This window comes from Populus trichocarpa, chromosome 3 (genome assembly GCF_000002775.5).
Source record: "Populus trichocarpa isolate Nisqually-1 chromosome 3, P.trichocarpa_v4.1, whole genome shotgun sequence".
In the NCBI taxonomy this organism is placed as follows: Eukaryota; Viridiplantae; Streptophyta; class Magnoliopsida; order Malpighiales; family Salicaceae; genus Populus; species Populus trichocarpa.
In genome coordinates this window covers 13,471,746-13,494,233 of record NC_037287.2, presented here as the reverse complement: position 1 = coordinate 13,494,233, position 22,488 = coordinate 13,471,746, and the positions used below count along the sequence as shown (strand labels likewise).

At 32.3% G+C, this 22,488-nt stretch overlaps 1 protein-coding gene across 7 annotated transcripts; it reads right to left on the bottom strand.

The window, feature by feature from the left end:
* Positions 1-8,014: 8,014 nt before the first annotated feature.
* Positions 8,015-13,427, bottom strand: LOC7465524 (probable trehalose-phosphate phosphatase F). Of its 7 annotated transcripts, none has more exons than XM_024596675.2 (14): positions 13,278-13,390; positions 12,998-13,120; positions 10,781-10,886; positions 10,280-10,709; positions 9,988-10,128; positions 9,817-9,888; positions 9,582-9,713; positions 9,387-9,443; positions 9,197-9,298; positions 9,035-9,112; positions 8,864-8,933; positions 8,710-8,780; positions 8,524-8,616; positions 8,015-8,450 (listed from the first exon to the last, which is right to left on the bottom strand). In XM_024596675.2, exons 4-14 carry the CDS (start codon positions 10,538-10,540, stop codon positions 8,367-8,369), a joined length of 1,161 nt encoding a protein of 386 aa, XP_024452443.2. In that variant the 5' UTR covers positions 10,541-10,709; positions 10,781-10,886; positions 12,998-13,120; positions 13,278-13,390; the 3' UTR covers positions 8,015-8,366. The 7 variants fall into 7 exon arrangements, with proteins under 7 accessions (XP_024452443.2, XP_052307767.1, XP_024452445.2 ...); XM_052451807.1 differs by having other exon boundaries at positions 10,280-10,702; XM_024596677.2 differs by having other exon boundaries at positions 12,998-13,151; positions 13,278-13,357.
* Between the last annotated feature and the right edge of the window lie 9,061 nt (positions 13,428-22,488).

Sequence of the window (22,488 nt, the reverse complement as noted above, 5' to 3'; positions counted from 1 at the left end):
TATTTTTCAGAAAAAAATATGATGGCTTATAAGAAAGAATGCTTGCTAGGTTTTCTTTTTAAAAAAGACAACCATAATCTTATCCAAAACTAAACTAACATTTTAATAGTGTTTAAAAAAAATAATATCTCAAATATATTTTGAACTAATTTAATAAATTAATAGAGCAATATATATAATATACATGTAAGTATCTAATTTTACATCAAATAAACTTAAAAAGGAAAAAATGATTCCAAATCAACTTTAGAATGGGTTTCTTAGCCATTAACCTCTACATATATATTTGAAGGAATCCGGTTGTATCTATGCTACAGCTCCCATTAGAGGGATTCATACCTAAGTTTCTTCTGACTGTACAAACCAATTATTGAGATTCTCTTGGCTTGTTTGTTTGTTTGTTTGTATTATTGGAAGGCCCGATGAATCTTGATTGAACAATAAGAGTAATACTTTTATATCAAGGTACGTATTTTATTTGAGATTGTGTTCCAAGTGTTTTTTAATTTGCCTTTTATTTTGAAAATATATTCTAACATTAATTTGAGCATATCCTTGCTGACATGACATTTTGTACAAGAAACAATGTGGTTTTTTGTCTGGGAAATTTGATAACGTTGCCATGCAGGCATGAACATCAGAGGGTTTCAAACAAAGTGTGCTACCGGCTCCTAGGTTATCATAGGTGGTACAAATATCGGATGAAACCATTGAAAATGAAGTCTTATCATGAACCAAACTTCAAGAATTTCACATAAAATGACATCTCATAAAACATTATTAAAAATTAGAAATAATTAATCTCTTAACAACAGAATCATAGAAAAGATTTAATGGCATCGAGTGGTCACTATATATTTTTTCACGAGGGAACAATATTATTTTAGGTGTTGTCTGTGTATCAGGGGGTAGAGAAAATGGGGGAAATGATTAGAAAAAAAAAGGGGGGGCAATTGAAGCCATTATATTGACTCGCCGCTGCACTAAAAGAAAGGCTCGCCCATGATGATTTCAGCATCGCCCAAGAAGGCTGTGAACAATTGTTTTTCTTGGTTTAGTCCTGATTCTTTGATAACTTTTCTTTTCTTTTCTTTTCTTTAATTTCGATCCCTCATTCTTAGATGACTCTTTAAATTATTCCCAAATTTCATTACACCGGAACACAATTAAGGTCCAGCCAAGGAGAAAAAAAAAGAAGAGAAATGGATGGGGTGGATTGTCACACTAGATTAGTTCATAGTAATCATGTCATAAATCAGATCATGAATTTAGCAGGTTAACAAAGTTGATCATGATTAATCTAATATGATGCTACTTTTTGATTTTAATCTTTCAACTTTTTTTATTTTATCATTTGATGGTTCATTATCTTACAGTCGAGTCTATTCTTTTTAATTTCATGTATGACATATTATATATTACAAATTACTCGAGAGATATTAAAATGGTTATAAAGATTATTACATTGAACTTATACATATACACAAATGAAATTTTAAATCATCTAATAACAAAGATTTATATCAATTCAAATCTAGCAAATACAATAACAATGACAATGTTATTCAAGAGATCAAAATAAACCTGCAATATACATAATAATTATAGAATTAACCAGCATCCACCTACACATCCCATGAACAATGAATTAACATGTCTTTTTATCTTCTATGTTAACAACATTTAACTTAGATGATCTCATATAAATGCATAATATCCTTATATCTATTTTCAAAATTGCAAGGTAAAAATACACCTCAATCATTATATTTATCCTTAACCAACAACTGACTTAAATATTCATGTTGTTAATTTCATCTTTGTCCAAACAACCATCTAAGTAACATATCATTCACTTTAATTACCGTCAACATAGTCAACTAAGTATTAATTTCATAATCTTAGTCCCGTCAACATAGTCGTCTAAATATCAAATCAATAACCTTAGTGTCGTCAATACAATCAACTAAGTAATAAATTATCTTTTAGTTGTCATCCCCAACCAACTAAGTCCATAGTCACCATCAGAAGGGTTAACTATGTAATCAATAATCTTTTAATTGACATCCCCAACCAACTAAGTCCATTAGTCGACTAACTATCTATTTTTATCAAATTCACAGTTATGATCTATTTAAAATTTGCACATTGCATTATAATATTATGATTGTTTACAATTTATAGGCAGTTACTAACCATTGAGATTGTTTACAATCATACACACACACACACACATTGGTTTCCGTCATCGTAGACGAACATATATAAATAATGGTTTTTTCATTGAAGTCAAATATCAAATTGCGATTGATCTAAAATTTTAATCTAAGATAGAACTAATTTAAATTGGACAATATTAAACTTTACAACAAACTAAGAGTTATGCTTTGATATTGTAAAACTAGATAATATTAAACGCAAAATCTGAATTTTGTACTATTTTGTTTACTTAAATAATCAATATTTTCAAACTAATTTATCGGAGATTTCATCGTTATTCATATTAAAGAAATTCCATGGAGGATTCCTTCCTTTTCGATTAAAAACTGCGTGATTGCACGCGAGACTTATATCGATAGTTAATGTTATTTACGTGTAAAATCATACATTAATTTATTTAAAATTCTCTTATATTTTCTTTTTATAAATATTTTCAACCCAAATTTACATAAATGTAACACTACAAGATTTAACAGTTTTACCGACGGAATTTTTCCGTCGGTGTAGGACACATATTCCATCGGTAATTATATTACCGACGGAATCAAAGACGGAAATGATCCGTCGGTGAATCGTTCGTCGGTAATGTTTTGTCCGTCGGTAAATCCGTTGGTAATAGAATTACCGACGGATTTACTGACGGAACAGACGCGTCGGTAATAATTTTTTTATTACCAACGGAATTACCGATGGATTTACCGACGGAATTACCGACGGAATTTCCGTCGGTAAATCCGACGGAAATTCCGTCGGTAATTATTGAAAAACATTTTAAAAAAATTCATTTTATAAAATTATAAAATAATTAAATTAACATAAATTAACACTGTATAATATATACTCAAAATGCTTGGAAAAAAGAATAAGAAAATCAATTCAAACAAATTTGCAACAAATAAATAAATAAAATAAAAAAATAAATTCAACTAAAAAATTAATTCAAATGAAAAAAATGAAGTTGCAATTGCTAAAAATTTAAAAATCCTATAAATAAATCTACTAAAAATTGATCTCATATGAAAAAAAAAATCTCACAACAACATTTATACAATTATTAAGAACAAAAACAATTAAAAATAAAATAAAAAACAAATATAGTGAAAAAAATCATGAAAAAGGAAGAAAAAAGAAAAATCTTACCTTAATGTAATTGCAAGTGAAGCTAAGGAGAGAAAAAAAATTTCATTAAGCATATTAATTAAAAAAAAAACTAAGAGGATAAAAGAAGAAAGAAGAAGAAGACATACCCAAGCATGGAGGAAAAGAGAAGGAGATGAAGAGAGAAAAGAAGAGAAAGAAATAGATAAGAAATGATGTTTTTTACATAAAGTGAAGAAGAAGAAGAAGACATACCTTGATGATGTTTTTTACATATAGTGAAGAAGTAGAAGAACAAGAAGAAGTAGAAGAACAAGAAGAAGTATAAGAACAAGAAGAAGAAGAAGAAGAATAATAAGAAACGGCTCTGTCTCTTGTGAAATAAGGGCATTCAGGTTTTTTATTGGGACGATTTACCGACGGATTTACCGACGGATAATTAAATATTAATATTTTTTAATTATTCCGTCGGTAATTCCATCGATAATATTTAATTTAAATTTTCAATTTCGTAATTTTTTTTCAGAAACCGCCAAAAATTTACCGACGATTTTTCAATCCGTCGGTGATTCCGTCTGTAATATTTAAATGAAAATTTTAAATTAATTGAATTTTTTCAGAAAACCGCCAAATAACACCGACGACTTTTCAATCTGTCGGTGATTTACTCTCTGGAAAATACCGACGGAATTTTCCGTCGGTGATTCCCTTTGTAATTAACATGATGAACAGTGTTCATAATTTACCAACAAATGTACCGACGGAATTACCGACGGAAAAAATGCCGTTGGTAATTCCGTCGGTAATTTCGTTGGTAAAAATGACACGTCATCATTTTTTTTTTTGCTTTGTTTTAATTTTTTTTCCCACGGTAATTCCCTCGGTACATACCGAGGGAATATTTCCGTCGGTAAAATCCCTCGGAAATTTACCGACGGAAATATTCCCTCGGTATTTCCGTTTGTATTTATCAATTTTCTGGTAGTATGTTTTCTTTAAAATAATTATTTTACTCAATCACGAAGTTTATGTACCATGCAAGGGACCATGACATGGCATGGAGTTGGAAAAATAAACACCACATAAATTATGCTAACATCTATTTTTGCAGTTCAGTTTTTATTTTCTTTTTTCCAAAAAAAAATATAAACATATGATTAAGCAAAGATGTTAAATAGCATGATGCGCCATAATTTTTTTCTAAAGATTTTGTTTATTGTTAACTATTCTTTCTTTTTTGTTTATTAAAATGTATGTAATCAATTAGTTTTATTGAACACACTAGTTTTGCTTTAAATATCTATTTGATATCTTCCATTACTAACAAAAAAAAAAAAACAATGTCATCATAATTAGATTTTAGTTGACTTGATCTAGCTCGCAGCTTAGCACAGATATCAAAACTAATAAATAACATATTTACTGTGATAATTTCACAAATATACTTGTGTCATTCGTTCAAATTAGATTAGATTTTTATATAATTTATTATGATCAAGTCATGTATAAATAAAATCACACTGGGTTTTATCACAGTGAAGCATGGGGCCTGATAATGAAAGGTTAATCCAAACCAAAAGTTTTTTAATGCTTAGATTTACATTTTGAATTTCATTTTATATGAAACTGATATTTATGATGTTTAATCTGTAGGTGGAGATTTATAAATTCTTATAAATATAAACATATTTTTTTTTTCCTAAAAGAAAATACAGGTCAGGTGCACAGGGGAGTGGCCAATGGATGGTCAAAATCTCAAGTCCTCCGACTAGTCCTAAGGCTGTTGATACGAAAAAACTTATCCACGACCAGACCCATCGACGTCCCGAACCCTAAGTCTACCTTAGAATACTGCCCGACCAAGAATACAGTACTGTGATGGAGCCACCATCGTGGCTTGGCTCTGGTTAAGCTTGAAACTCGAATATGGAGGCGAGTGTTTGGTGGTCAGAAACAGTCTTACTGATGAAGCCAATCACTTCCACGATGCGTGAAGCAAAATAACTGGCGGCACAAATTTAGAGTTTTATAATAACACTGTCAAAAAAAAAAAAAAAAAAAAAAAAAGAAGAAGAAGAAGAAGAAGAAGAAAAACTAATAACATTTTGAAAGTATAGTTATAATTACTTTTTAAAATATTTTTATTTGAAAATATATTAAAATATTTTTTTATTTTTAAAAATTATTTTTGATATCAACATATTAAAATGATCTGAAAACACTAAAAAAATTATTAATTTAAAATAAAAAAAAATAAAAAAATTTTAAAATTTTTTAAAAATACTTTTAAAATCCAAAAACAAACCGACCTAACCGTCCTCTAATTCAAGATGAGAGTTCCCTCCATTATTTTATTTTATTTTATTATATATATATTAAGCTGATAGAACCATTTAAAATATATTTCATTATTTTTTTCTCAATCATGTTAGTTTGCTGATTTTTATATGAAACTCGATCATCACACGTGTTTTGATGGGGTAAAGACAGTGACGGCTAATAATAATAGTTTAAAGGAGGAACCAGATCGAATCCCGGGGGCCAGATAGAAGAAGACACGCAAGAAAAAGTTCACAATCCACTCATCTGAAGGCAAACGCAAAGCCACGTGTAATAGATATGCAGTGACATCTTTCGGATTCCGACCGCGTGGTCACAACACATGCGCTGCCCATTTTCACCCCCAGAACCTTCAATAAAAACAGTTTTTTTTTTTTTTTTCAAATCTGCACATTGGATTTTCTTTTTTTTATAAAAAAACATCATAAGTTGAAAACCTGTTTGGAAGCATATTAAAAACTATTTTTTAGAAAATAAAAAATTTAAAAACTTATTTATCACAACTAGACAATATTTTTTTTATTTTCAAAAGATAATACTTTAAATCTAAAAGTTATTTAAGTTTTAAATTTAAAAAGTAAATTAATTCACGATCACTGATGGCATAATAATATAATATAATACTTTAGTCTATCTAGGTCAAGTTTAATCTGATAATATAATGTGATAATTTAAGTTCCATTGAACTACCTAACTTTTTTTTTTTTGTTATTTAATCGTTTATTGTTTTTCTTGCTGAAAGAAAATCAATTACAGTATCAAATGAGAATATCAAACGAGGTCTTATAATAAAGAAATATTTATATTAAATAGTATTAGATATTTTTTCCTTGAGAATAAGTTATATTCAATTTTTTTTAGCACATGTTTAGTTCTATGTTCATTGACAATGAATCCTAGAATGATTTATTTTTAAAATTTAAATAAATACTATTTTTATTATAACTTCATAGACTAATATTTATTTCTTAAAAATATTATATTTAAAAATAAATAAATAATAGATTTACCGTCGATATGATAAAGATGATATTTATTTATTCTTTTAAATTCAAGATTTAAAATGGTTTCTTAAAAAAATATTTTTCTTATAACACATACGAATTTAGAATCGATGATGATAAGAAGTCTCCAGTTGTTTTATTTCCTCTTTTTTCTACTGTGCGATTTTTCTCTTTTTTTAAAAAAGCTCATAAAAACAAGGGTGGCCAAAGAAAAACAAGTGTACTTTCCTTTACATTTATTCCATGAAGCCGAGTACTCAGTTAGAACTAGAAAGATCTATACATTTGGGCAAGGCTCCTCAGCTCGCTTTGCTTGATTAACATAATCATCCGATCCAGCAGCCAGAAGCTCCACAGATGCAGGCCCCATATTGCTTGGGCAAGGCATAATTGATCCCATTTAATAAGCTGGGCAGATAAGGAAGACCAGCTAGTAGTAACAGCTATAGACGGCTCATTGAGACGGAGAAAATTGCTTCTTTCTTCTTCTTCTTCTTCTTTTATCCAAGCAAAATGTCTGGAACACATGGGAGGAGATGGGGCAGTAGCAACCCCCATCCCTAACCCGCCAAAAGTCTATCAGAGTCCAAGGAACTAGATGAACAGATTTTCTGTGACCAAGTCCACTCTTTCGGTCATGATTTTCTAAATTCCTACAGAAATAAAGATGTGGTATGCTCTACTGCTCTTAACGGAGTTTGGTATTGTTGAATTTTCAATCTAAAATGTTTACTCGGTGACTGACTCAATGTATTTAGCTACCTCATGGAGAGTAGTGTAATGATGTAGAATAATTGCTTTCCCTTTCCTTTTGCATATGACTTAAAAAGAAAAGATGTTAGTTGATGTGCCATGTTATGTTATAGATGGGAACATTGGTGCTTGTGAGTGATTGACGAGAAAGGCAGATGCCTTTTGAGGAGACATGCTGGCAGAAGATTGCTATTAACGTGTAAAATTAGGCACCATGGTGATAATTTGTGAGCAAGTCGAGAATGTGGTGTGGTATTGACTTTCTTAAAAGCTCAAAATGGACTTTGCACTAAAGTGTCGGAATTTGCATGGTATTGGGTCGATATCTACAAATGGTTGATTAGAGGCCCATGGTTTTGTGGACAAGGTCAGTTTGAGTTGGCCAAATGGACCATGTACTGGTGCTAACTTTAGTGCAGTCCATTTTGAGCCTCACTTGAATGGTCTAAAGGTTATTTAAGAATAGTGCAGCCTTTTCAGACCTGACTCAAACAGGTTAGTCGAGTTTTTTTCTTTCAAGTTTGTTTTGCACTATCACGAACAGGAAAAGTAATGGGTTCAAAGCTGAAGCCATCTCAAAAGCTGAAACACATCCAAAATCTGCAAGACTAAAATCGAAAATTGAAGTATAAAAGCTGCATACACTGACCGCAGCTAAAATTCCAGCAGCAATGCGGTGAACTGAACCTTGCCATCTCCGATAAATTACACAGAATCATGACTCTAAAGTAAATGTCATGTGGATAAATAGACCTTTAAGCTTAAGCATAAGCTTTAAAGCAAAAAAGCTTTACAAGGGAAAATGGGAAAATTAACAACAATTTAAACCGTCATCTCTAAATTGCTGGTCCCAAAGGAAAAATAATACACAGCTGTACCAACAGCCTCTTTATTATGTAATATCAATAATTAAAATGCTCGAAATCAAAAACCTAAGCTATATGCATGTCATCAGATAGTCCTCCTGTTATTCAGGATGCATCCACCTTCTTCTACCTTCTTCCATGTCACCAAGGAGTTAAGAAATTTCATCACCTGAAGTTCCACCGTAAGATTTGACAAAAGAAAAGCGAACAAGAAAAGGAAAGAGTTCACAGAAGATTTTTACCTCAATTGGATCTTTGAGAGAGTAAACTGCACTGGTTTCTTTGGGTCTAGATGATACGAGAATTCCATAACCTCGATTCCCCTCCCGGAGCACCTAATGTTAGACCAATTTACCACATAAAACTAAGCATGCCACCTTTTCCCTCTATATGAAAATTGAAGTCCTTGTCAAGATTAAATTCAATACCTTGAACGCATCCTCATCTGACAGATCATCGCCGATATAAATTGAGAGCACGTCGTCTCTGTTACTTAGCCCTGCGCACCACAATTTATGAAATATAAATGGTTGAGAAAAACAAATCTGTACTGCGTAAGATGTTTGCAATCAGCAATCTCACCTAGAGATTCAAGCAGGAATTCAACTGCCTTCCCTTTATTCCAGTCAATCATTGGACGGACCTCTAAAACCTGGTCACGTAGAAAGGCAAAGTCCAAAATCATAATCAAGGAAGCACCATATAGATAAAATCATATCACTAACATGAATATCTAGCAAACAATCACAATACCTTCCGTCCATGAGTTCTCCGCAAACGAGGGTACTTATCTAGAATATCCTGAACACATTGTGCAATAGGTTGCCAGTTCTAAAGTCAAGTAGAAGCAGAAGGACTTGGTCAAACTTACAGTGATGCTATGAGAGATGTCTAAAAGACAACAGATTCCCTTACCTCCTCATCTACATTTCGGAAATGCACAGAGGCACAAAATTTGTGATTCTCGACTTTTGCACCCTCGATTCCCTTAGTATTCTCGACAAGGGTTCTAAAAACCTGTGTGAAATTGAAGTGAGTAGGTTTACCCTCTGTAACAATGATGTAAGTGCTCTGTTTTATACATGAAAACACAATAATAATGCACCTCATCGATCATAGGTATAAATTCTCTAGCAGGCTGGAACAGATTCACCTCCTTGCCCTATGAAACTCATACATAAGGTACAACGACTTGATTAGGCTGGGAAAAAAAATCAACATAATCTCTGATCCCCTGGAGTCCAGTTTTGATGGAAGCGTGAAGACAATCACATACATAAAAAAGCCAGTCATCTTATACCTGTTGGTCAGTAGTAGATTCACTATAGTTTGGATGATCATTGGACATTGAAGCTTTTCCTACAGGGCCCAAAATGTCCATCCCATGACTACCAGCATAATATAGTTCTGTTAGTCCTACCAGCTGATAAACCTGAAAGAATGCAGTAATTTAGCTCCCACGTCTATGGCAATAATTTATAATTATACTATATAAAAAAAAGGATCGTGTGCATAATTTGGAATTCTCCTCTCACCTTGTCACGACTTCTTCCACTAATAATCGCCGTTGGGAAATACTTCGCAACGTTTTTTACAATAGAACGCATCTGAAAACAGTTCATATCAATTTAAAGAAGTAAATGTCAAATGGTAAAGGATAAAACATTATCATGTTGAACGTCCAACAAATTATGAGCAATCCTTACATCATCAGACATAAACGCATTATCCGGGTCATCTACAATTGGAGAAAGAGTCCCATCATAGTCTAGAAACATTGCTATCTTCTTGTTTTTAGCAAAATTTGCAATTTCCTCAAATGAATTGAGTGCTGATGGATGCTTGAACTACACAATCAGGAAAGGAAGGGAAGAAATGACATACAAGCAGAACATAAAACACCATGATCCTTGTTCTAAAAAACACATTTGTAGTTAGCAATTGTGAATTTGTTAAACATATGGCATGATAAATTATCAACCACAAAGCAAGCATTACCATCCAGGAACTGTAAGCGGTGTCAGAACCATCCTTAAAGAGCTTCTTCCGAGGGGGTGATGAAGATTTCATGGCATCCAGCCATCCACTCGAGCAGACTTCGTCAAGCTTCCCTGGCTTTTTCCTACTATACTTGCTAGAGGAGAGTGATCCTCCTGGTGGTGAGTAAGGCAACAGATTAGAATAGATACCGAGCCTTGAACTGTTTATCGATGCAGGGTCAGCGAGAACAGGAGAAGAATGATTTGACTCGACATCCATCGTAGCCAAATTACTTGCAGCAGAGTTGTTGTAAAGTATAACTTAACCGAATACAAATTTATACAGAACTTTTTCACCCGACCCTCTTATCAATGAAAAACCACCTCTTCAAAGTTTTCTTGTCACTACTACTAGGAGAGCAGTCCATCAAGCAGGGACTTCCTGAGAACTGTCAGGACAAACCATTAAATATTTGCTTCAAAATAAGAATGTATGACTGAGCAAAACCTATATCCATACCTTCTCATCTCCAAAACCACACAACATTTGTTGGATGAAAGAACATTATTTGCACAGGATTTTCGAGAAATGAAAGTATGGTTCCAGCAAAATGCACCAAAAATATCTGTACCAAGAATAACAAAACGCGGCATGTTTAATTAGTCCCGTGAACATTGCTTTCTACATAAAAGAGTCTACAATTTCACATTGGAAACTTGGAAACTGCTAGCGATCAAATCAAATGGACCAAGTTTGTCTTGAAGAGATGCAGAACTTCCCCTTAGCAATGTTCAGATTTTGACCACCATTAATGTGTAAGACTAGAAAATAGCTTTTCCACATCTATATCTAAGCCAGCTATCCTGATGCTGACGTTGACATTAGAAGTTTGAGAGATACAGGCAAACAGGATTTTCTAAGAAAAGGGTCGAGATCATAGGCCTAATGACTTCAGAACAGATCATAATACTTTTGACAAATGGGATTCCAGAGGACATCAATTATTTTGCACAACAAAAAGGACAGGCATGTAAAGAAAATAAAAGGAAAGGGACAGCAACGTATGAATTTGACATGTCAACATATATTTCAGCTCATATAAATTTTCAGATTGCGGCAACATTTTAAAGAGCAGCTTTATTCATGGTAGAAAATGACGCAAATGAAGATAAATACGCAAACAAAATGAGGCAAGCAAGAATTAAACAAACATGAAGCCAATCCCCATGATGTAGAATACTACTCATGACCTAACAATCAAAACTTAACTCAAAATTATGTAAACATACGAAAAACATCTAATTGGGTTGGCCAAATCACATCGAGACTTATAGTTCGCTAGAGACATAAACTTTTTAGGTAAGAAAAATCACAAATGCATCAACCAAAAAAAAAACATGAACCAGCGCATTTATTCTTGTTACATTCTTTAAAACCTCCAAGTGACAACTAACATTATTAACAAAAAAAGAAGAAAAAGAACATGACTGTACCAATACTCGACAGCACAGTACTAACAACACACTGGATAATAATTATAAAATCCAAGAACCATGTATATAATTGTTAATTTGCTAAAATAATTTAAATTATCTCAAAATATTCTCCACCTCATCCACTACCACATGGTGTGCCGCTTCTTCATCGAGATGCATTCCAGTATCAAGAAGATAAAGATAGCAAATATTTCTGGGACTTTCCAATTTGTCTAGCAACAATACACAGAACATATTCATAATGCAGAATACTATGATGAGCGTGTGTGTGTGTATAAACACAAAAAAGGTGGGACTATGCGGGCCTCTAGAAAGGTTATAATTTCAGCTGTAGATCTAATATATATATATATATATATATATATACAGACATCATTATGAAATTTTCATATGTCCTACTATGACAAAAACACTACAACTACCAAAACGACCTCAAAATAGTTATTTAAGACATAGTAAAACATTCAGCAAACGTATCAACTTTTCCTCAACGCGAAAACTTTCTTTGGGGTTTTTTTAGGTGTGAAACACCAGTCGGAGACTTTTTAACTCCTGACTATACAATTGACAGCTCAAATCTCTGTCATGACCACACCATTACTGCCAGGCAAAAACAACTTTGCAGCATGGAAAATACATCAAAATTGTGAGCAACACATAGAGCTTTATCTTTCCCATTAGAGGGTCATTATATCACAAGAGAAAGCGATTAACACACGTTTTAAAGCCTCGACAAACTGATTTACCTTAATCATAACAACCGACAAAAAAGAAATTTATGGTAAAATGAAGAAACTTTACAGCTCGGTTGTCAAAATCGCCTGATATAATTAATTAATTATTAATTAAATATAAAAAACAAATCAAAGAAAGAAGAAATCCTATAGTATGAAAAAAAAAACTCAAAATAATTTCACCAAGAACCAACTCAAAAGGCATTCAAAAGTCATAAACCCTATGGTCTGAAAACTCCCAAAATGAATTGAGGTCAAGCCAAGGAAAAGTCTCCATATTTATGGTTTAAGAAAAATAAAGAGCTTCAAAAAGATCGCAACTTTAATAAGTCAAGGGGTTTACATGTCTAACCAGAAAGAGAGAGGAGCCAAGACAGATCTCACAAAAAGGGTTCCTGTTTTTCACTGATATATGTTGGCACAAAGGTTATAACAGCATTGCACATGAAACATGAAAATATTTTCAGATTCTGCAATAAATAAACAAAACAAACAACAGAGCTCACACCTAATCCACGAGTTAACAAAACGTGCCGGCCTGTGTTTTTCTCTTTCCTTTTATTTTTTTTCCTATCAACCAAACAGGAGCTGATCTCTATAATGCAGTTTCCAGATCAAAAATGAAAAATCTGAAGATCCCATAAAGAGGAAAAATAAGAACTGTGAAATTAAATAGGAAAAAAATAAAAACAAGTATGAGGAGCAAGAGAGAAAAAAAAAGAGAGCGAGAGAGAGAGGTAGCAGTACTCTCATATACACACAATGAAAAGCGAAGGGAATAATCACCTCGTTGTTAATTAGAAAAGTTGCAGAGGAGGCTTAACGTGAGAGAGAAAGTAAAGGGAAGGAAGGAAGGGAAGGAAAGGAAGGCGAGAAGAACGAGTATTTATAGAGTTTGATATGCCTTAGAAGACGTGCTTAACAAGGTAAACCCTAAACAACCCGGTTGTTGAATCAGGAAACACACTGTAGTTTCCCTTTTCCGAAAACGTAAATCTTTAATAAAAATATGTTTAAATTAAGTATTGGATATTGATTACTATAATAATAAGAAAAACTTCAATTGATTGCTTGAGAAGCATATGCTTATGTAGGCAAATGTAAGTTGTAATTCCTCACAAATTCAACGGTCCCATTGCAAATGTTGTTCCGTTTAATATATATTTTTTTATTAATATAGATGTTTGGACTAGTTTACGCATAACTCGACTAATCCCACGGATTCTGAAGTTAATAATCATATAAGTCTTCGATGGCTCTAATATTTGTAAGACTCGAATTGATAATCTTTAAAAAATAAATCTATAACCTGACTGTTTAATTTTATAAAATATAAACTTGGTCACCAAATTTATTATATTTATTATAAATAAATATAACTATGGACTAATAATTATACAATATCTTAGTCTCTATTAAGTTGGTGTAGTCAAGGAGCCATAACTAAGTTGGTATTAGCGTCCCTTCCTCTGCAACAAAAAAAGAAATAATTAAGTTGGTGCAATATATATACACTTTTCAAAAATAAGAAAAAGGTTGATTTAATAGTTGTTTTCATTTTTTAATATATTTTTTGAGTTTGAATCTTACAACCATAACTTAAGAAAAGAAATAATTTTTTAAAATGTGAGATGCACTTAAGACCATTTAAAAAATTAATTTCTATATATTTAGCATTCTTAGAAGAAAAAGGTAATTCAATAGTAATAGCATCATTACTATAATATTTACCAAGTAAAAATAAGAATAATTGATTGATTAATTAATTAATTTATTGTAAAAAAGTAGTAGTGGCGGTGGAGTGGGGTTGGTCATTGGTGTTTACATATAAAAAGCAGCATCGCCAACACGTGTAACTGGAAGCTTAGGGACAGAGGAGTATTGAAATGGTGCCATCTGTGAAACACATAGAAAGAAGAGGCCACATGTCAGTATTGGGGGTCCGCGTTGCAAAATACGGCCAGAATCGGCGCTTCCGTCTCTTTCATGCACCGTTGGCTTTTCTAAGGCCCTGTTTGTTTCTTTCACTCTCCGAAAAATCCCTCTTTCTCCGTCTTTCCTTCCTCCATCCCTTTCTGTTCACTCATCACAAAAATATGATTTGATTGTATTTTTTTTTTGTAAGGTTCGGTTAATCAAAACCAATCACGTTTTAAGTATTCAAAAATATTATTGTTTTTTTAATAATCATCAAAAATATTTTGAAAATGCTATAAAATCAATAATCAAAGTGATATACAGGGACATGATCAAACAAGAAAAAAAAAACAACTAATCTACCACAACAGATACAAAGAAACCAAAAAAAAAAGTAAAACAAATCATGACTAACTAGGATTTCTTATTACATCACAATTTGATGTCAGCAGATTTTAAGATTTTATTTCCTGTATAAGTGTAACTTGAATCCGAAACATGTAATTAAATAGCAATCCGCTGAGGAATGATAGAGAAACAATTAAATAAGTTTATAGTTTCTTTATAAAAAAAAAATTGTTTCTTAATAGCCAAATACCCCAACTGGTAATGGATATTAGTCTACAAGCTAACTTTTAAAACTTGCCTTGCACTATTTTGAATCACTGTAGTAGCGCGAGTCTAGTATGATCGGTAAAGAGCATTGGATACCTCACCAACTAATATTTTCATCCAATCACTTCTAGAAAAGTTAAAAAGGTGCCATGAAATTTTCAAATATGAACCGAAAAAGACATTATTTTGAAATAATTTTGTAATATTTGATAATAAGAAATATTTTTGAAATAGTTTATGTTTTAATGGTGTTTTTTTTATGATTTTAAAGTTGTACTCAACAAATCTAGTGCATTAATTAAATGTATTTAATAGATTTTAATAGGTGTTGGCTTTAAGACCAATAACCTAGATATATGAATCTAACTTTTTCAAAACCTATATAAGTAATCAACACACTATTCTTCACAACTAAGAAAATTATTGTTAGAGATTGTATTTTGTTTATAGTTTTCAGACCCGGCCCGGTTTAAGACCCGGGTTCCAAGTTTTGACCGGGTCACTGGGTCGCCCAGATTATTTTTTTAAAATCAAAACGACGTCGTTTTAATAATAATAAAAAAGTCAACGGGTTGCAACCGAGTTTTTGACCGGGTCTTGCCGGGTCACACTGAGTTTTTCCTTCTCTTATTTTTTCTTCAACCTGGCCCCGTTCTAGCCCCGAGTATGCCGGGTCCCTGGTTGACCTGCCGAGCTGGGCCGAGTTTCAAAACTATGACTATGTTAGTTCAATCACCAGCAACTCATTGTAAAGTAATCTAATTTTAATCATTCAATTGTTTATAAATTATTTTTTAATTTGATTATAACAATATTTTGAGCAATAATGATATATAATTCATGTATTTTGTTGATAAATGTAGTTTTTATATGACGACTTATGCTAGTTAATGCACTTTAACTTATATATAGAAAAAAAATGTTTTTAGAGATAGACAAATCTTCTTCTTCTTACTTTTTTTTTCCTATAAAAGGTATTCGTCCAATCTCATAATATCAGCATTATAAGTCCTATTCATGTATAATATTGGCCCGTCATTGCTCTGTGTATTTTTTTTTCAGACAAAATAAATAAAGAAATAAAATAGATTATATAAAAACAGAAAATCTTTTCTCGAAGTCTTTAAGAAAAAAAGATCTGAGACTTTTTGGACAATAATACCAGTTAACTACACTTGCCACATAAATTCAAAAACCACGTGGCAGAAAAGATGGGACTTTAAAAATCTGAACTCAGAAAAGGGTGTTTGGCAGTGTGGTAGTGGTTGCTTTTCAAATAGCTTTTCGTGCCAAAATACATACCTATGATGTTTTTTCATTTTTAAAAAATTATTTTTGACATCAACACATCAAAACAATCTAAAAAATATAAACCGCTCTTAATTTTAATAAAAAAAAAAATTTAAAATTTGGTCAAACACAAGTTCAACCGCATAGCCAACCAGGCTAAACGGTCAGAGAAGCAGGAATCTCGTGGATACTCACGTGGGCCATCATCCCAACTGGCAAACGGCTTTATTGTTTGTAGACTATCAAAATCTTTAAAAGGGCAAGTCCTTATATATATATATAAAAAAACTCTTTTTAATTTTTTTTATTTAAAAATATATTAAAATAATTTTTTTTTTATTTTTAAAAAAATATTTTTAACATCATTACATTAAAATATTTTAAAAAAATATATAAAAAATTAATTTTAAATAAAAAAAATCAAATATAACTAAAATATTGTTTGGAACGCCAATTTTAAAGAACCTTCTACCCCTTTACTTTTTAAGATTTTCTAAAAACAACATATTCATTATATAAAATTATAATTATTTTATTTTCATAAATTTTGTCCCTAGGTTAGCTTAAGCATATTAAATCTTAATACTATATCTTGATTTATTGTTCATTCGATGACTTTGGTATTGGCGTTAATTGACTAATGAAATCATAAAATCAATAACGGCAATTTTTAAAATTGGATGAAAAACACCAACTTTATACTTTTTTTTCACACACGCATATGCACATTTTTTTTTTATTTTCTTTATAAGAATCCCCTTTGTATGCTTTTAAATTTTAATAAATGGAATTAGTTCAAGATGGAGACTGAAGTAGTTCAATTTGTATGATTTATTGTCTGGTTGAGAGTGTGGTTGCGGTTGTTTTTTAAAGTGCTTTTCATACCGAAATACATCAAAATGATTTTTTTATTTTTTTTAAAATTATTTTTGAGATCAGCATATCAAAACAATCCAAAACATACAAAAAAATTAATTTTTAACAAAAAAAAAATTAAATTTATTGGAAATGCGGATTGGCCCGCGTTTCCAAATGCAAACTAAACTCTTAGTATATTATGTGCACCACAAAGAACTTTTACAATAGAAGTCTCAGAGCCTCTTGAGAGTATAATTGCAGTTATTTTTCAAAGTACCTTTTACTTAGAAATGTATCAAAATAATAATATTATTTTTTAAAAAATTATTTTTGATATCAACGCATTAAAATGATATAAAACACCAAAAACATATTAATTTGAAATAAAAAAAATTAAAATTTTTTCAAAAACATTTTTAAAACACAAAAACAAACATATTGTTAAATCCACATAAATCCACATCTAAAACAGCATTGTGTGATGATGTAAATGATATACAAAATACAATGGGGAGTACAGCGTGGCATTAAGAATAATATTAATGGGAGGACTATATTGAGAAATTTCTAAGAGATTGGTGACTAAATGTAGTATGAACCAAAGATGATGGTAGCAATGAAAATAGAGTGGTTGGAGAAGAGCATGGGACCCAATACGCTGGCTGCTTTTTGTTTTTTGTTTTTCCTAGTTGATCGAGAAGGAATCTTCTAACACTTTCCCGTTGTTACACGCGCTCCACAGTGGAAACATGAACGAACGCGCTACCGCTAACTCAACTGACGTGGCATTGATGATGCATTTGCTTTCCCGGTTCTGATGTTGAGAAAGTTATAGTTAATTTGTGGAGCTTGTCGGTAGAGAATTCCACTTTTTTTTTTTTTTTTTTTTTGTAGATTTTAGGATTATGATAATTTTTGTAGTTGTGATTTAAAAAAACTTATTTTATTATAAATATTTTTAGTTGAGGTTAGTTTGATATTTATATATTTTTAGTTAAAACTGTGGTTGAAATTGAGGTTGAATAAAAAGTAATTTAATGTGTTTGATTAAGAACATTTTTCAAATTGAGGTTATAAAATAATTAAAAAAGATATATATTAATATTGATGGTTTTTAATGCAAATGCTATGTCATCAAATGATCTCCGTCTAATTTATGTAGTGTCATTAAATAATGTTAAACACTAATTTTTTGAATAAAACACAATTAAAAATATAAATAAAAATTAAATTTTTTTTTACTGGTTCGGACCCAATCCGGCCGGAACAATGGAGAGTGTGAAAACACTAGTTTTCGAATAAAACACAATTAAAAATAAAAATAAAAATTGAATTTTTTTACTGGGTCGGACCCGGTTTAATGCATTTAGCTTTGAACCGGACCTGGTCCGGCCGAACAGTGGAGAGTGTTTTCACTGTTCACGTGAACGGTGGAGAATGAATTAATTCATTCTCCATTGTGTGTGTGAGAGAGAGGCTGTTTTACACGAACGCAATAAGTAACATGCAATTTCTGCTTCAACAAAACAGAGTTTTCAACGCATATAATGGTAGGGTCCATGTATAAAAATTGCGACTAATTTTATAACCAAACGATATGTTGCAACTGTTAAATAATAAAAGCCACCACAAATACTTAGCCAAACAGACTCGAAAATCAATGATAGGAGAAACATATAATTATGGGTTTAAATAATTTGATCAGTCCATTTATTTCTCGAAGTATATTTCCTCTATTATAAAAAAAGCAATCCAATTATGAGAAACACAACACCAACCCACACCCCTTTAATCAAAATGAAATAAGAAGTGGTCGTTAATTTCAGGACTTGTAGGATTAGTCAAGATGCGCACAAGCTGGCCCGAACACCCACATTAAACTAAAAAAAAAAAATGAAACAAGAAGTTTAAAGACAATATTAAAAATAAACAATCACAGAACAATACATTAAAAACAAAAGCGAAAACTTCAAATCTTTGAAAGGTTCCATGGAACTTTCGATCAAAGACAGCTTCTAACTTTTTTGTGTTTTTCTTTCATTTTGTAGTAATAGATAATATGGATTTTGAGGAATCTTCGTGCACGCACGCACTAGTCTTTTTCTTTGTTCACCATTTCATCTGATTTCTGATCTAAATAAATACATTCAATTTAAACTTCTCTCAAGATGTGGGTGCTGATTAGCAAAATTCGAATTCAAACTCCACTCAAATCAAAGAAGGAAAGGATTTTAGGTATTCATATAGTGAAATATCCTACTGAACCAAATGGAATGAGGGAAAATAATGATCAAGACGATATGTAATTTTAACATTTAAAATACAAAACTTAATCACGTAATATTTACGAATCATTATAATCAGCTAGTAGACGCAAATGTTGGTTTCTTCACTTTCTTGCTGCTTTCGTGCATCCCCTCTCCAGGGTCAAGCTCAAGGCGCACGCGGAAACAGTAACTGTGGATTATGGGTCCACTACTGAGGTAATAACCTAAATTTTATTCATGCTCTCTAGAACTTCGAGCTCAAGAGTCTTGATTGATCGGTCATGTCATTACAAACGTGAAGAATAAATTGCATTTTATAATAATAAAAAGAATAATAAGTTACATTTGGCATTTTAATAGACGGTCATTGGAAGCTGGTGGCGTTATGAAATCAAACAAAAAAATCCATAAATATGGACAAGCAAGGAGCGATGGGGGAGACGCAAGGGTGCAGCTAGATAGATGTAGTGGGAAATTAGCTTTGACCTACCGAGGTATAGACTCGAGCTATGTGCATGTGAAAGTTTCCAAGTCGTGTGTGTGAGGCCCTTACGATTTTCAATAGGTTAGTTTCTTGGTTGATTCCTCGTAATCTTTGATTTTCTTAGTAGTCGCAATGGAGAGACTGCTAAATGAATGATGAATTGGTGACGCTACTAAATTACCATGATGAATTTAAATTTTGACTCGAGGATGCCTTGAATTTAATCTCAGCTTCCTCTATTCACGACATAAAATTAAACTTTGAGAATGATTAATTAATCTACTGGGGTATTCAGTAATTTTTTTGAAAAGTACTGATTCTACCATTTTTGACAACGCTCAAATTGTCAGTAGAAAGAGCAGGTAAGGTTGTACATTTCTAAAACTCAAACTGGCCAGCTAATTAAACATTCAAGTGATACCAGACAAAACCCATCAACTAGCTAATTAATACCTGCATGTGCTGTAAGTTTTGGTAACACCCTTCAAATCCGTGATTGGTGCTACCTTTTTATCTAATAGGCAGAAATGTAAGTGACAAAACAGTATGTTGTCGGTCTTGTTTTCTTTGCCTACAGTGTTTGTCATTGGAATGTTTTAGGACTCTTTCTGAACATAATGAAAGAGGGCTCACATCGAGATTGTTCAAGTGATTCTTAGTTTAAGCTGGCTCTCTGCATGGAGTCTTGAAATCAGACAAGTTATTCCTCTTCTTGTTTATGCTTTCTTCTTCTCACAATATTGACGCAGGATATTATAGGAATTGCTACTTTATAGGGTATATATTAAAGTAATTTTATTTATCATGTGTACAAGTTAATTATGTGTTGTGATCTCTGTATAAAATATTGTACACTGTCTTACATATATAAATACGAAAGGTTAGCTAACTAATTGTTTAAACCTTCTCAATTTGATATCAAAGCCCTAAAACACATTAAACTCTTTTTTTTTCCACAATGGATACTCATGTTATTGTCATTGCTGCAGTTACAAATCAAACGCTGCTGTCTCCTCCTCCACATGCAATGCAGACATCACTCTCCTCCTCTTTTCTAATCGGTGCATCTTATCCCCATGTTACTGCTGTTGTTCTAGACCCTCCCTTTGCAGCAATTGTTCCTCTCTCTAACACTCAACATGTTATCTCCTTGAAGCTCATGAATACCAATTATATTTATTGACGAATGTAGATGAAGCCGTATCTGTTTGGACAAAGTGTTTTCCAATTTGTTGATGATTTTTTACTGTGTCCCTCCTCCCACCTGGCTGCTACCAATGACTCTTCTCTTCAGGTTACTCCCTCTTTTCTTCATTGAAAACAATAGGACCAACTTATTTTGAGTGCACTCATTTCTTTTATTTCTATGGATGTGCTGCATCTTATTGTCAATTATTAAACCTCGCACCATGTTTGGCGTACTCTTAAGTAAGCATTTGTTTCTCCGTCCAACTCTCGCATTATGAAACTTTATAGTACCTTTCAAGATCTTTGTTAGGGTGATGATTCAGTCACCATATATCTATAGAAAGAAAAGGCTTTATTTGATGAATTACCAGCAGTTGACCGACCTCTTTCACTGTTAGGTTTTAATTTATATGTGTTTAGTGGACTTTGAGGTGAGTTCAGAGACCTGGTGATTAGTCTCTTTATCAAGGCTGGTCTTTTTTCATATTCTTATCTTCATAGCCATGTTTTTGCTCATGAGTTTTTTCACAAGAATTCCCAACAATCCATTGTTGTTATTATTGCTCCTCTATTGCCGATGTCAACCCAACCTCCTTCGACCTTTGTTGCACATCGCCAACACTATGGTTCATCTCACAACAGCTTCAACTCACACCATGGTAGGGGGAGATTTTATGGTGGTTGGCAGAACAACAATAACCGAAACAGCAGCAACATAGGTTTTCTAGTTACCGTTGTTTTAATAGGCATAACAACAAAAATTAATAACAAGGTAATTGGCATTAGGGAAACCATTTTACCAACCCTCAACAATGTTCTAATCCACGCTCATTTGGGCAGAATGTTAGGTGACAACTTTGCAGTTCTTTTGGTCATGCTCCATTCTGAGATGCAAGTTTTTCTATTCTACTACTGTTGGTTCCCCCGGTCCTACTACTCCAAATCATGTGTCTAAGCTTGACTCTCCAGTCGGTTTGAACTTGGTTGCCGACCTCTCTTCTTATCATTTGCAACAGCCTTCAAGTTTAGATCTTCATGCTTCTCATTCAGTTATTCATTATCATCTTATGGTCCTTCGTTCAAGGCTGCCTAAGACAGCATATATGACAACATTTTTGGCATCCTCTGTCAGCCCTCCCTCTCGGGTAACCACTCCTCTTGTGTATAAACCTATTTTTACCTGATGCTGACAGGTATGAGGCTTGGCATAATACTATAAAGGTTGAACTTTAGGCTCTAAGTTCTAACAACATTTGGTCTTTAGTTCCCTTTCATCCTTCGATGAATATTGTTGGTAGTCGTTGGGTGTACAAGATAAAGTATCGTGCAAATAGCAATGTTAAGTGCTATAATGCTTAATTAGTTGGTTGCTATAGAT

Bases quoted from the DNA above. Each gene is read 5' to 3' on its own strand.
- LOC7465524 (XM_002303482.4), bottom strand. From the start codon at position 10,540: ATGGATGTCGAGTCAAATCATTCTTCTCCTGTTCTCGCTGACCCTGCA. The intron at 9,714-9,816 runs GTGAGAGGAGAA...GCATTCTTTCAG, and splicing joins GTGGAAGAAGTCGTGACAAG to GTTTATCAGCTGGTAGGACT. The intron at 9,444-9,581 runs GTATAAGATGAC...TGAGTTTCATAG, and splicing joins AATCTACTACTGACCAACAG to GGCAAGGAGGTGAATCTGTT.